This window comes from Larus michahellis, chromosome 7, assembly GCF_964199755.1.
Source record: "Larus michahellis chromosome 7, bLarMic1.1, whole genome shotgun sequence".
Classification (NCBI taxonomy): Eukaryota; Metazoa; Chordata; class Aves; order Charadriiformes; family Laridae; genus Larus; species Larus michahellis.
In genome coordinates, this window is record NC_133902.1 from 37,208,616 (window position 1) to 37,223,988 (window position 15,373).

Genomic DNA, 15,373 nt, shown 5'->3' on the forward strand with positions numbered 1-15,373 from the left:
GAATTTGAGTAGTGGATATACTAAAACATGCTCTTAATTTGAAAGCTGACACAACCACCATCATTAAGATTTGTAAAAGACTGAAGAGAATTATTTCACTTTTTAACACGCTTTGTCTCTTGCTTACCTAGGATTTTTTTGGTTGGTTTTGGTTTTTTTACATCCTCTGTGGGGCTGGACCATGTCCCGTCAGACACTAGGTTTCCCACTTACTCCTGCATAGAGGTTGGGTAAGGATTCCTCATGTTCGTTTGGACTTGACAGCTAATCAGGACTTCTAATGAAAGCCACAGCATTTCAATTAGTTGTCGTTAAAATCAGAAGAAGTTTTGCCAAACCCGGCACCTGCTAGACTCGACTGGCCAAGATGCGTTCAGCTTGCTGGGACGCACGAACTGGAAACATTTCCCTGTGTCTATGTATAAACCTGACCCCAAAGTGAGAAAAACAGCGCGTTTGTTTTGAAGTACTTGTAAAAGATGTACTCCAAGTGTAAAAATGGCTGCGTCTGTAGGACCTATGTGGGTTGTGATGCAGACTCATATCTCCTTGTGGTTTTGCTCCTACTGTGGATAAAGCAAACCCTTCCCAAGACAGCTGCTCTCTTTCGACCCTCATGCCCATGCCAGAGGGATGTGTGCCTTCTCTGCTGCGTAGTTCCCCTGCCCTGGGCTGGCTGCTGGTCTTAAAGACCAGCTGGCTCCTGGACCTTTCTCCTGAGAGGTCTGTCAGCAGAGGTGGGATTTTTGACAAAGCTGATGTTATCAAGAATGTGCTGCTGTTTCATTTTGTCTTTCTTTTGTTTGTACTTCTCAACCCTCTGGCATTTGCCAAACCATTGTGGTTGATTGCGCAAACAGAGACCTCCTGCATCCATCAAGAGCAATGGGTGGGTGGTTTTTGGTGTCTGGCTCAGTTCCTGGGGCTACTTGGCCCAGGGCTGCTGCAGCCGCGGTCACTGTTTTGTGAAGCATCGCTGAGGCTCTGAGTCCTGCCTTTTCCTTTACCTCCATTGTCACAGCTGGCTGCACTGAGGAGGTGAAGATCAGAAGGACGTTGATGGGCATGAAGACTTTAAGGAGGTGAAGGATTCCTGTCGTCCTAGATGTGTTTTCACTGCAGAGCTGGGGGATAGCATCTCAGCTTGCGAGTTCACACTATTTCCAAAACTAGGCTGAATTTGAATGCCAGGCTGGGAGCTTACAAAGGCGTCTTTGGCACGTATCTGTCTCTGAATTTCCTGCCTAGATAGTAAATGAGCGTGTGTGTGGTATGTACTTGGGGAGAAGTGGCGAGTAGAAAGCATCACAGACCCCTCTTTCAGCTGCTTTTCTCTGGGGACCAGGGAAGAGCAAATGTCCTACTTGAAAACCTCCCATCCCAGCAATGTCTTTTGCCTTCTGTACAAGTCATGACAGAACAAGGAAAACTGGTTATAGGTCAAGTACTGTGTCTCAGGGCTTGTGGTAAAGAAAAAAAAGCTGTCCTCAACCTTCACAGCCCACACCATTAAGGACTGGCGGGAAAGGTCCAAGGAGAAGTTTTTAGCTCGGCATCATTAGACCATGGCTTGTCCACCCTTTTGCTGCAGTGACTTCCCTCAAGGAGTAAAAGAATGCAACAAAAAGGAGACCTCTCCTTGTACTTGCCCATATGTGGTGTAAACAGGCAGAGTCTGGCCCATCTGCTACTTGGGGAGCTGCCCTGGCCAATGATTTCCCTGAATTTTGTCACCATTTTGGACTTAACTGCAGAAGGAATCTGACAAATCCATCACCCCTGCTAAAGGTCCTGGCAACCGTTTCAGCTTCCAGCCCACCAGCCTCCTAAAAGAAATGGAAAAGGTCGATGTCGTTCTTCTGGCTGAATCGAGCACGAGCAGATTGGGAATGATGACTTCTTCTAGGCCCCAACTTACACTTAGATGGATGATGGTGAGGTGTACCTAGGCTGCAGGGTCCCCATCACTTGCTGCCTTTCCAGGGCCAGCTGTGGAACAGGCAGCGTGGTCCTTCCCTGCCAGGCACCACAAATCAGCCCTGGTGCACTGTGTGCACTTGCTGGCTCACAATGGGGATCCTGCAGGCTGTCACTAGCCATCTCCTCTTTGCTAATATTCTTTTTCCATGCAAAAGAGAGGAACCTGTGGGAGGAAAGCCTCCAGCATGCTGTGATGTTGTTGGTTACCTGGCATTATTGCAGCAGCACAGGGCTGGTTGTTATTTGCAGCTAAGCAGGTGAAATTCTTCTGAACTTCTTGCATTTAAAAGAAAGAAAAGGGAAAAATGAAAGGATTTGTCAATAATTAAAACGATGGATTTGTCAAGAAAGGCATGCTACCTCGCAGAGTTGGTCTTGATTATTGGAATGTTTTAAGTGGTTTGTTTTATGACAAAGATTGTTTAGAGGAAAATAGAGTAGGCTGAAATCCTGGTATAGTGTGGGAGTATAATTTAGAGAAAATCTTTGAGCTTTGTACGGCATGGGGTATCACTCATGTTTGAGAGCATCTTTGCTTTCCCACCCACATTGTCCTTCCAGCTGGCATGGTCCAAGGTCTGGGCACTCACTGTGTCCCAGGGACCCAGGCACCGTCTCGTGGGTGTGCTCTGCCGAGAAGAGGCACTGACCTGCATGAGAAATCCCTAGTGTTATAAATACACTTTCCTGCTCCAAGTGGAGGACGTTAGTCTCTCTAATCCGAAAATAACTTACTAAAGACAAAAACTACTTTATTACTGTGATGCTATGGAATAGCCCTTCAGACCAGCCCATTGAAATTTCAGAGAGCAGCAACAAACCAAAGTGCGGTTGGAGGACCAGCAAATGCTTCCTTTTGTCCCTCCATTTCTTCTGACAACCAGGTCTAAATGCATGCTGTCACTCCCCTGTTTTTCTTAGGCACAAGCAGTAGCTGTGCCAAATGCAGTAGAATGCTGCCAGCGGCGGTGAACCACATTCCGTGGGTGCTCCTCTCTGGTGCTGAGGTTTGCCTAGAGGCAGAAGGAGGGGGCACCCCCTTTCCTTGCGCAGGGCTCTGACAAAGCAGGTGCACTTTTGGCGTGAGAACTGGGGCTCCGTCGGGGGAAAGCCAGCACTTCCCATCAAAGCACTTCTTGAGGAGTACTGTCAAGGGTGCAGCAAAGGAGAAGCCTCTTCCAGTTGAAGACCAAACAAAGTCTTCTGGTTTAGTGTCACCTTTGGGGAGCAGGGACTCCAGGAGGGCCAGGACCTAGCCCTCAGTTATTCAGTGAACCTGCCCTTCTCCTTCTTGGTCCTCTCAGCTCCATCTCTGCTTCACGGGGACTGCCAGCAGTGTGCACGGTGTCACCTCTATGTGTGTGTGCCCATGTACATATATATATATGCGCCCAGGTTTGTTCTAGCCAGAGCTGAGACACTTGGCCTTTGGGCCACTGCATCTAGTAGAAAGGAGAATGAAGTCTGAGCTAGGAGAGCGTGATGGGTGCATGCCTGTCCTCTGTGGGACAGCTTTCACCACGACCACCGCATGAACAATATCCAGAGCATTGACTTAAAGTGATTTCTCCAAACTGAAACACAATAGCCAAGCTCTCAGGAAGCTGTGTGTCTTTGGGGGCATGTCCTACTGGCTTCTCTCCTGGCCTTCAGCAGTTTGCAGCCACGTGTGACAGTGTGAGATTGATTTATTGGGTTTATGTTGCTCTCTTACAGTTCCTTGGAAGAGTATCCAGGGCAGGAGGAGGCTGGAGGTAGGGCAGGTCGCTTCATTCCATAGAAGCAGCCCAACGTCAGGCAAAGGGAGGGGGAGATGCTTGTGGGACAGGGCGAGGAGGAGGGGGAAGAAGGCAAACTGCACAGAGCATGCAGGGCAGGGCATGGGCTTGGTCATCACTGCCATGACAGGAAGGTTTCTAGGTACAGAACAGCTTGCAGCTCAAAACCAAGTGCTTGGCTGGTTCATGAGACACTGACGAAGGGTGGAGGGGACACCACCATGCCTGTTTTGACCCACCTGGGACTTCTGTATATTAACAAGTTACATTTCAGTAAAATTCACTGCAGTTCTTGAGTTTAAAAAGCCTGTAGGGTTTTTTGGGAGGAGCTCTTTTTAATGTAAGGAGATTGTCCCCAAAAGTTGTGGCCACCGTAGGTCACTTGCGAGGGGTCTCCCTGTTTTTGTAGCTGTTACCGGCCCTCGTGTTCAGGTGCCTGGCAGCTCCCTCTGCTACAGGCACTGCAGCTTTTTGGATGCTGTACGGAAATTGCAGGTCTTTCTCCTACCTTCTGCAGTGCTTAGTGCTGTTTTAAACACTTTATTGGAGGAACTCGTTCTCTCGTTTCTAGCCCGTATGCCCTTCCACATGTCTCTTATCTTTCCTCTGAGATAATGCTTTGGACTGTGCAAAGCTGCTCTCTTTTAGGCTTTGTAAAGGGAACGGCAGAGATGAGGTGTGTAATTTCCACGTGTTTGTTTTTCTAGTCCAGTTTTGGCTATTCACAGTGGAAACCTTGGTGGTGCTCCGTTACGCTGTGATCTCACGTGGTTTTGTGGTCAGGCAAGCAAATGATAGTGAAACTGTAAAAAAGGTGTTAACATTGTGTGCTCAGTTTAATGGGTGTTAAAGCCGCCTTTCTACTGCTGAGATGCTGCTACTACTAAACTTTAGCATGAGAAGTGCCAAATGTTGGCCTTTAACAAGTTTTCATTTTAAGGACACAGTCTTCCATAAATAGCCCTTCTATGGGGCTATTACACAGTGCTCGTGCCAGCACAAAGTTAGGAGAAAAGTAAGACAACCCAGCAAATATCTGTATCTGTCCCTTTCTAATCATGTACCGAAGTTCTTAGACTTACTGTTTCATGTGATGCCACCTGTCTCCACTAGGTAGGTTTGTGAGGGACCATATTATTCTTATCCCCCTCCATGCCGACGCCTACAAATATTGACAATTAGAAATATCGGCTCACTTGGTCTTCAGAGGGATAATGGTGAAACGATTTTTGGTCTTTTTGTTTGACTGTAGGTGAACTTTGCCATGTCCAGCTTTGTCAGGTCCTCCTGACTAGATAGGTCAGACTTTTTTCCAGCCTTATCAGGTCCTTCTGACTAGATAGGTCACGATCCGAGAGATCACACTGTGCGTGTGGAGGAGCAGTGATGAAGGTCTTGGATAAAGTCAAGCAGGGGGCAAAGCAGATGCAGAGTGGGGTCTGAATGCTTGGTTGCAGAACCTGTGGCCTCTCCTGTTTTAAGCAAAAGTTAATTCACCTTCATTAAAATTTTGGGTTGTGCAAAAGGCCGGTTTCAGACAGCTGTCTTCTCTCCCTCTCCTCTGCTCACCCACAGGATGACCTGGACATTAGAAGAGAGAAAAGGTTGGCCTTTGCCTGGCTGGTGAGGCTTAGTATGAAGCTTCAAAATAATAATAGAAGAATAACAGCCCTTCTCGGTCCCCAGCTGCCGAAATTAAGACATGCAAGGACTGGGATCGGGGTTTTCATGGTGCATTGTTTGGTTTTGTTTTTTTTTCATAAATGTGGATGGGTAATGGGAACAGGGCAAACTCTGCCCAGGACTTTGTGTTTTTTGACTTACATAGATTTAATGTCAGATTAGTTCAGCGGCTTAGGGTATGCAATTCTAGGAAAAAAACAATGAGAATGACATAAATGTTAAAGAATTGGATTACATGGGTCCTGCTGCAATAAATGACGTATAAGAGGGGTAACTTGGGCTTGAGCCTGTGAAAACTAGGGAAGCTTTTGGCTTATGTTCTAGTTATTAATTTACTCTGAGGAAAACAAAATATTCTTTGTATAAATCCTTATTATAGGCCAAATTAAGTGTGTCACTGCTTAAGAAATCCCACTGGCTTTGTGGAAGCTGACTCAGCCTTGAGTATGGGCTTCATTTGTTTGCTAAACAGGAATCAGACTGATGTTTTGATAACTTCATGGCGTTTGTTTAGAGGATTTCACCTTAAGGTGTTGAAGACCAGTAAGTTTTGTAATTTAGTCTCCAGTTCTCTTAAGTTTACGCTGGCTAGTGGTGGGGAGCAAGGCTCTGATTGGGCGTGTTGCCTGACAGGGTGAATATCGGGAGATTTTCATTGGAATCGGTGTTCCTGAGAGAACGTTGAAGCTGTGTTGACTGTCTGGTGTTGACAGTTATGTGTTGCTTAAATTCCTAGTCTGTATTTGAAGGACAGCTCTCTTCAGCTTAAAAGTATTTTTTATTATATGGTAGTTTAAAAACCATCCGAATCAGCTTGAATTACTGTTTTGCGTTTTGGAAATACCTCTGTTGAAAGCTATATCTTTTATTATAAATACTCTATATGTAAATTCTTTGAATTTGAGACTGTTCTGCGCTGCCTGTGCTGAATTTTAATTCACCTACTTTGGGCTCTATAGCACCCAATTAAATGCATTTAGGATTATGCTCTCTGAAGTCTTGATGACATGTTAGATTTGGGATTATATCTGGGGGATAAACAGAACAAAATCAGAGCAAACTAAACAAATGCAGTTCTTTAAATAGACTGTTTGGTGTTTCAAAACTTGATCCTCCAGCTGAGGAAGCGAAGGAGAAATAGACGGAATAGTTTTGCCTGAAAATAGTTTTGTCTGACAAATTAGAATGCTATAACTTATTCTTGGGGTGTTTTCTCTTTTAAGGCTGTAATTTTCTATCTTCATTCCCTTCCTGTTACACAGAAGGATATTTTTATTGTGGCTTTACGTATGGGATGTACCTGGTAGTGCTGAGTAATCTGTGACCCTAAATCTTTTGTTTCCTTGCCTATTTTTAAGGTGTTTTCTAACCAATTCATTCTCTGTATTTGAAAGCAGCACAATTACTTTTCTCTTCTCAACAGAAGACATCACATAAACACCACGCAGGGTATAAATTGCATATGAATAAAATTTGCACTGAAGTACAGTTTTTATTGTCATATTTTTCTTTGTCAGAAGACAGATCCTTCCAGCAGCTGTGGCATAGGCTGGTGTTTCCTTTGCTGGTTGACAGTGCAAATGTATCTAAAATGGATGTATCAGCATCTCGCTGTGACATGTTCCCATTTGTCCTTTAAAGTTTTGACCAGAGCATCTAGACAGTTACTAATACTCGATATTTGGAACGAATTAAAGGATGTGGGATGACGTACCGAATGTTCACATGCTCAAAGAGTACTTTTAAACTAGTAAGTCAACTTCTGTTTTGAAGAGAACTTTATGAAGTAGCTAGTTAGAGTGTACGCTTGTATTTTAGCTAGTCTGCTCTTCTAATGTTGCCCTCCAAGCAAATGACAGATTTGCATTCAGTCCCCTGCCATTTTATATGCAAATTCCCTATAAGATGATTCTCCCTTTGCTAATGCACTTCGTACTGCATTTTAAGCATCATCTTGAGGAGTCTGACACTTTTTTTTAGTGCTTTTTTTATCTCTTGTGGGCATTTTTCTGTCCAAAACAGTCATGAAAAGCTGCTCTCTTTTTTTTTTTTTTTTTCCCTCCCAAAAGTTTCATCAAAGAACTGTTTTGATGGCTTAACTTCAAGCATTTGATCTTCAATTCATCAGCCTTCTGACTTTTGAGCCCTGCAATTAACATTGTCAGGCTTGATCTTTTATGTGACCCAGTGGTCAAAGCCAACTGTAGGGAAATATATCTGTAGCCAGACTTAGTTAATTCAAATTAGTTTGTAAACCCTATTTTAATTCTTCTAAAGAAATGTAGATTATTGGCCCTGGAGCGTGGGGAGCCGAGTGGATCGGTAGTTAATGGTGAGAGCGCAGGATTTGCCGGTTCAAAGGGATTAAGCCGCAGAGTCGTTAAAGAGGTTGAGGAAGGGAAAAGCTTGGGCCAGTTCACAAATCTCATAACTGTCAGGAGCCTCAAGCGCCAAAGCAGGTACTTCATGTATACTCGAGAGATCAGAAAGTTTACAGAGAAAATCATCTTGCAGGAGAAATCTTGACTTAAGGCTTCATTACCTTTCTAAAAACTTGATAAGCTGTGCCATGCAAACATGTTCAGTGTTGCCAACTGTCATTAGCCCAGAGGCATTAGGGGTTCCCAGAAGCTCTACTTCAACTTCAGGAGAAATTAAATCTCAGGATTTGGGTACAGCAGAAGGGTTTTGTTCAAGAGAGTCTCACAAAGGTATGATGTACACAAAGCAAGTCAGGCTGTGGTCTTGGGAAATACTTGTGCACCTACCCTTGGCAGCCCTGAATTTTTCAAAGTATTTGATGTGGCTTTAGATATGGTTTAATTTTGTGGCTGTGATGATGTAAGAAAGTTGCTCCCCAAATAAGCAAACCTTCTCCTCCCTGGTGTTGGCTTTGGCCTTGGCCACACTCTTATGCCCTTTTTCTTGAGTTGACGCTGGCTCCAGTTGACACGGGCTCATCTGACTCCAAGGTGAGTTGCGTCAGGGAGGTGAACCAGCAGGAAAGCATTCACCTGTTTTGGTTGTTGGGTTTGATTTTTGTATTTTCTTTCCCCCTCCCCTGGCGTACCTCCCTAAGCCAGCTCACCCTGGGGTCGGATGACTCCAAGGGTGTGAAGTTGCCCATTTCAGCAACACATGGCAGATAGAGTCTCAGCCCCATGGTGGTGCTCCATGCTGACCAAACACCAACATCTCACTTGTCTCACCGATTCCTGTGTTGATATTTTTTGATCCTGTAAGTTAAGTTTACCACTGGTTTTGGAAGCAAGTTGGGGAGAGGTGTGGAACTAGGGGATGCGAATGATGCTCTCTGCACTAGTCCGAATGAATTCCCAGCAGATTGTAAGTCTGTGTCACTTGAGAGAAGACATTGCAGGATGATTAGTAGTTTTTAATTAAAATGATATTGACTTTTATCACCAGTGAATTCAGGTATCATGTAGGCTGGGACCTGTTCATTGTATTAAGAAGTCTTTGTTCCAAATATATACTATCAAATGACTAATTTTGTTTAGGCTTCTGCAAATGCTGAACTGCAACACACCTTTGCGTTAAGTAAAAAACTACTGAAATAGCATTAACCAAAACACTGTTTGCTTTTCCTTTTTCTGTTTAGCATCTGAACCCAATCTGAAGTTACGATCCAGACTAAAGCAAAAAGTTGCTGAAAGACGGAGCAGCCCCCTCTTGCGCAGAAAAGATGGTCCAGTGGTTACTGCTCTTAAGAAGCGCCCACTGGATGTCACAGGTACGTCGGGTAAGCAACAAACCTGCGCCGGCAGCCGCATGCTCAAATGAGAATGTGCCTTTCCAAAATGAATTCCTACATCTAGTTAATTGTGTAGCGTGGATCTTTTGTGTGTCTCAACTTCATCCAGGATTCACCAAAATTAGCAGAGTTCAGCAATGCATGATGCAGGTGGGTGTCAGCAGCGTTGGTCTGTTGGGTACCCATCTATTGAGTCGGCATTACCCAACTCAATGAGCTGCTTTTGTAGTTTAAGAAGTGCATAGACAGATGCAGACATGCCACCAGAGTGCTATTTTTTTCCCAAGCATTTCTATGATCTTCAGCAACAGGTTGTTGAGAAATAAAATTTCTCAAAGGTGATCCTGTTAATATCCGTGGGGAGGCCATAATTCACGGTTGTCATCCTCCAGCAGTAAATGCTTTACAGCCCCTGTTTGTTTTAGGCTTTGGGCAGGCTGCCATAGTTCCTTGTTAAGTAATTATGCCAAAGTTTTAAAACATGTAAGGCATTTTTATATATATATATATATATATATATATATGATATTTCTGACTACTTACTTGATGGTTTCTTGTTGAAAAATAATACTCTTCTGGGAGTAAAGTTTGTAAAGAAAGATCAGTGTAAAGCAGATTATATAGATTACCATAAAGTTAATTCTTAGCACCATCTAGGGATGTCTCTGTGTAAGTACCGCTATGTGACAGCGTTTCCGGACTTTTGTCTCACTTTAAGGCACACTATTGTCATTCAAACAAACTCAGTGAGCTCTCTTTAGAGAGCCCAGTTGCTTTACGTACAACTTTGTGTTAGAGCCTCTGTGTTTGCAGGGGGAATAGATGATTTTAACAGCTAAGCGTAATTTATGTCAGATCTGAAAATTGAATTTACTTCACTCATATTTCTATGTCACATAGCTTTTAGGATAAATCAGGCCCTAATGCCTGACCGTTTGATCCCAGTAATGCCTTCAGAAGTGGTAGTAGAAGCTCCTGCCTCTCACTGAGCGTGGACCTGGTTCAAGAAGCCAGCCTGGAGCCTGGCTAGAAAAATAGCAGAGTTGTTACAGTAAGAGGGGGCTTTTGAATGGAAAATAACTTTTAAAAGAAGTCCCACTTCAAGGAATAGAAATTATGTTTAATCCCTGAAGAATACATCTTCAGTCACAGTTTGAATGTTCCAGATACTTTTCCTGTGTCTAGGTAGTATACACGAGATCTAATATGTTGTAGTCAATGAGATGGTCCCAGAATATTCAGAATATTTTTTCAAAACACCTGGACTCTCTGAAGTTGCTTTCCATGGAGAAGTTCGACTTCAGGTGCTCCGTTGGATGTTAATGCTGAATTTTCTTGATAGCGAGATGCCTCCCCAAATGCAGAGCTAAGAAAAAGCAACAAGGCTTCTTTTTTTAAAAAAGTCTCTTTGCTGCTTTGCTGGAGGTACTTGCAAGGCTTGAAATAGCAAAATAGTATGTACCGAATAATGCCAGCAAGGAAATAAATTTTTAAAATCCCCCAAATTGTAACAATTGGCTTTTATTTCTATTGGGGCATCCTGCGGCAATTATGAGACTGCTGCAGCCTGAACCATTGCAGCTGCTGGGAGATTCTTCTGGCATTGGGCAAATCCTGTGCTTGGGGAAGAGGGAAGTTCAGAGAAAAAAAAAAGTTTTAATGTTGTTTACCTTCCAAAATAAAAGGAGAAACACTGGAAGCTGTGCCATATACCAGGTGAGAGACCTTCTGAGGGAAGTTTTCTGGCTGTTGCAATTTCATGCTCTGTTTCTGTTTGTTGTTATTTCTGCATCATTAACGGGGAGGCTTTGATTTCAGGCTGGTCGTCTCTGTGGTTCTGGTTACTGAGTTCACAGGAACTGTGTTGATAAAATATACAACTCTGAGAGGATTTTCTGAGCGTTTGGGTGGTAACAGAATTATTTGGGGGGATTAACTCTGCCTTGGGTCTTTCCAGTGAGAAAGTGTTTTGCTCCCTGAGTAAAATAAATAAAAGGCAGTGATTTGAAACAGATTTACTGTTTTGGACCCTATAGAGTTTTGCCTGATTTTTGGAAAATGTGCTCAACCATCCAGTCCCACGCCACTCAGGCAGCTTTTAAATCTCTTAAAACAATTCAATTTGCCATCCTGGCAAAATATCATCCTTGTGAGTCAGTCCCCAGGCAGTTTTTGGGACCTGGGTGCTGTGGGAGACGTGGTGTTGTGTGAAGGGCAGCCCAAGGCAGGTTGTGTTTCTCTGAGGACCTGGCACAGTGTGGGCACTTTGCAGGTGACAGGGACATCACACCTGCCCCCCTGCCTCCACCGGAAAATCTCGGTTCTTCTTCATAAAAGCAGAGCTCAGCTCTCATGCACGATCAGCGTGAGGGCTTGGTGTTGGCAGCGTATTTCCAGTAAATCCAGAGGCACCAGAAGCCTGCATGGGAAGAATGTCAATGCAGAGATGGTTCCCTGGTTCCAGCATGAAGTCTGATGCAATATGTGGCGAGAGGGTGTCGTTAGGGTTATAGGCTAAAGAGGGTGAGAGAAGCACTTCTAGAAAAATGAATCGGGACAATCCAACATCCTCCAGTTTGGCCTCTTCAAGCCTTCCTTCTCTTTTATTATCTTGCAATCTTATTTAAAGTTATTAATATACTATAAGAGAAACCCCCATGAGGAGAAGATATAAATACAGTAAGTAGGTACTTGGGCAGACCATTTGAAAGTGTTTGTCAGTATTTTAAGAGCCCTGGGAAGATTTAGGGGGGAAAATGGGGGGAGGAGGGTTGCTTTCCTCCAAAACAAAACTCAAGCGGTTATTATCTGTCTAAATACCATTGTGGAGATTGTTTGTAATGCTAAAAGTTGCGTTTGGATGTGTTTTCAGACTCTGCATGCAACAGTGCTCCTGGATCTGGTCCCAGCTCTCCAAACAACAGCTCCAATAACATAAGCACCGAGAATGGAATTGCAGGATCAGTCACGAGTATTCAAGCAGAGGTACAGAGCCCTTCCTCTTGATTTTTAATGCTTGGGTTTCTAATCGGTTTTTGCAGAGTTTTAGGAATTTGGGCATACAAACCGGTGCGCACCATGCTTGAAAAAAACATACCAAAAAACAACAACAAAAAAACCCCAAACAAACAAAAAAACCCACCCAGATCATGACTTGGAGCAGACTTTGGGAATTACCTCTCAATCTGGGCTGACAGGATGCATTATCTGTTTATTAAATCTAGTTTGAGCCAGCTCACAAGCTGCTTGTGGTAACTTGTAGTGGTTTTGTTGTGAGGAGAGAGTAAAAATAAAATGGATTTAGCAAGGCAGAACATCAAGAGTGTTTCCTGGTCAAATGTGAGTATTGTAAAATCTGAGGAATCTGTTCTTATATATTGTATATAGGGTGAATTTGTTGTGTACAGTAGGTTAGTCTAAATATGACCTCGATTAAAAGGAATGGTTTTAACCTTTTCCTCCGTGCTTAGGGATTTGAAAGCTTGGTGCCTGATGCCATGTGCTAGTTTATAATCCCGTAAACTTTCACCATCACTTGAGGCTTCTGCGGCCGATGTCAAGGGCAGGGTATTGGACTGGGTGAACAAGGATTTGATTCAGTGCAGCAGCTCCTGTGTTCAGGGTGACTGAAGCCCACCCTTTTCTAAAGGCAGATATTGGGGTGTGGGCCATGTTAACTGGTTCCCACCATAAACCTTACATGTAGAAAACCGGTGTGTTGTGTTGTGTCACTGGTGCATTATTTTTTTAATGCAGTTTACCCCATGTTCTCCCCATGAATATAGTGTCTGTCTGAACATCAGGACTGTAAAAATGGTGACATGGTGACAAAGGATGAGGAAAAGGCTGAGGTACTTAATGCCTTCTTTGCCTCAGTCTTTAGTAGTGGGACCAGTTGTTCCCTGAGTACCCAGCCCCCTGAGCTAGTAGATAGGGGCCGGGAGCAGAATGAAGCCTCCATAATCCAAGGGGGAATGGTGAGGGACCTGGTCCAACACCTGGACACACACAGGTCTATGGGGCCAGATGGGGTCCACCCGAGGGTACTGAGGGAACTGGTAGAAGTGCTCACCAACCCGCTTTCCATCATTTACCGGCAGTCCTGGCTAACCAGGGAGGTCCCAGTTGACTGGAGGTTAGCAAATGTGAAGCCCATTCACAAGAAGGGCTGGAAGGAGGATCCGGGGAACTGCAGGCCTGTGAGCCTTACCTCGGTGCTTGGGAATGTCATGGAACAGATCATTCTGAGTGCCATCAGTGCCACATGAAGGACAACCAGGCGATCATGCCCAGTCAGCACAGGTTCACGAAAGGCAGGTCCTGCTTGACAAACCTGATCTCCTTCTATGACAAGGTGACCCGCTTGGTGGATGAGGGACAGGCTGTGGATGTTGTTTACCTGGACTTTGACACCGTTTCCCACAGCATTCTCCTGGAGAAACTGGCCGCCCATGGCTTGGGAAGGAGTACTCTTCGCTGGGTCAAAAAATGGATGGCCAGGCCCAGAGAGTGGTGGTGAATGGAGTTAAATCCAATTGGCAGCTGGTCACAAGTGGTGTTCCCCAGGGCTCGGTATTGGGGTCAGTTCTCTTTAATATCTTTAATATTAATATCTAGACAAGGGGAATTGAGTGCACCCTCAGTAAGACTGCAGACGACACCAAGTTGGGTGGGAGTGTTGACCTGCCTGAAGGTAGGATGTCTCTGCAGAGGGATCTGGATGGGCTGGATTGATGGGCCGAGGGCAATGGTATGAGGTTCAACAAGGCCAAGTGCTGGGCCCTTCACTTGGGTCACAACAACCCCGTCCAGCGCTACAGGCCTGGGGCAGAGTGGCTGGAGAGCTGCCTGGTGGAAAAGGGCCTGGGGGTGTTGGTCGACAGCTGACTGAACGTGAGCCAGCAGTGTGCCCAGGTGGCCAAGAAGGCCAGTAGCATCCTGGCCTGTGCCAGGAACAGTGTGGCCAGCAGGACTAGGGAAGTGATCATCCCCCTGCGCTGGGCACTGGTGAGGCCCCACCTCGAGTGCTGTGTCCAATTTTGGGCCCCTCACCACAAAAAAAGACATTGAGGTGCTGGAGCAGGTCCGGAGAATGGCAACGGAGCTGGTGAGGGGTCTGGAGCACAAGTCCTGTGAGGAGCGGCTGAGGGAGCTGGGGGTGTTCAGCCTGGAGAGGAGGCTGAGGGGAGACCTTCTCGCTCTCTACAACTGCATGAAAGGAGGGTGTAGTGGGGTGGGGGTCGGTCTCTTTTCCCAAGGAACAGGCGATGGGACAAGAGGAAGTGGCCTCAAGTTGCTCCAGGGGAGGTTTAGACTGGTATTAGGAAAAATTTCTGCACCAAAAGGGTTGTCAGACATTGGAGCAGGCTGCCCAGGGAAGTGGTTGAGGCACCGTCCCTGGAGGTATTTAAAAGACAGATAGACATAGTGCTTAGAGATATGGTTTAGTGATGGTTTTTGTCAGAGTTAGGTTGATGGTTGGACTTGATGATCTGAAAGGTCCTTTCCAACCTAGGCAATTCTATGACAGGCTTGGACTTGTTCTCCCCAAATTGTCATTTAGAACTGAAAAGGACTTCTTAAGATATAAATGTAAGCCCTTACTGCTTTCTAGTTTTGTAGAGATCTTCACTTTATTTTTCTTTCTAATGTAGTGTAACAGCATTTAATATAGGCAATATGCCTTCTACTCCAGCCTCTCCTCTTCCAAATTATCCAACATGTATCTATACCCCCTCTAGTCTACCGTAGACCTTACAAGATTTAGACAATTATTGACAAGATTAAGACGGTGTAAAGTGGAATCTTCACTTGACACTGGGAGCTGAAGCTGCTCTAAAGAGACATGACTTTTGAGATGGACACCGACCATTTAGTAGTTTGGAGCAGACCTGGGAAAAGGTATCTTCTATAGCGGGTTATTTATCGTGTTTGCAGAACTGGAGACTGGCTGAGCTGAGGGCACATCTTGGGTACATTTGTGTTAGCCCCCCGGAGACTAGTGCTGAGTTACTGGGTTTGCTGACTCAGGAGCTGTCAATCTTGTCTATAGTTAGCAAACTGCAAATCTCCAATTACTGCTGATGGAAAAAACAGAGGATTCGACAATTTCTTGTGGTACAGACAGAGCAGGCAGCTTCCTGTAAGTCAGAGTTAGCTC

General features: G+C 44.8%; 1 protein-coding gene across 17 annotated transcripts in view; it reads left to right on the forward strand.

Moving 5' to 3' along the window:
* HDAC4 (histone deacetylase 4) overlaps positions 1–15,373 on the forward strand; it is a 262,543-nt gene that overhangs the window by 169,101 nt on the left and 78,069 nt on the right. For 10 of the 17 annotated variants that reach the window (XM_074595478.1, XM_074595482.1, XM_074595480.1 and 7 more), the window contains 2 exons: positions 9,061–9,192; positions 12,086–12,198. In XM_074595478.1, coding sequence (XP_074451579.1) covers positions 9,061–9,192; positions 12,086–12,198 — 245 coding nt within the window. Of the gene's footprint in view, positions 1–9,060; positions 9,202–12,085; positions 12,199–15,373 lie in introns of all 17 variants that reach the window. The other 7 variants (XM_074595474.1, XM_074595476.1, XM_074595473.1 and 4 more) reach the window with 1 other exon arrangement.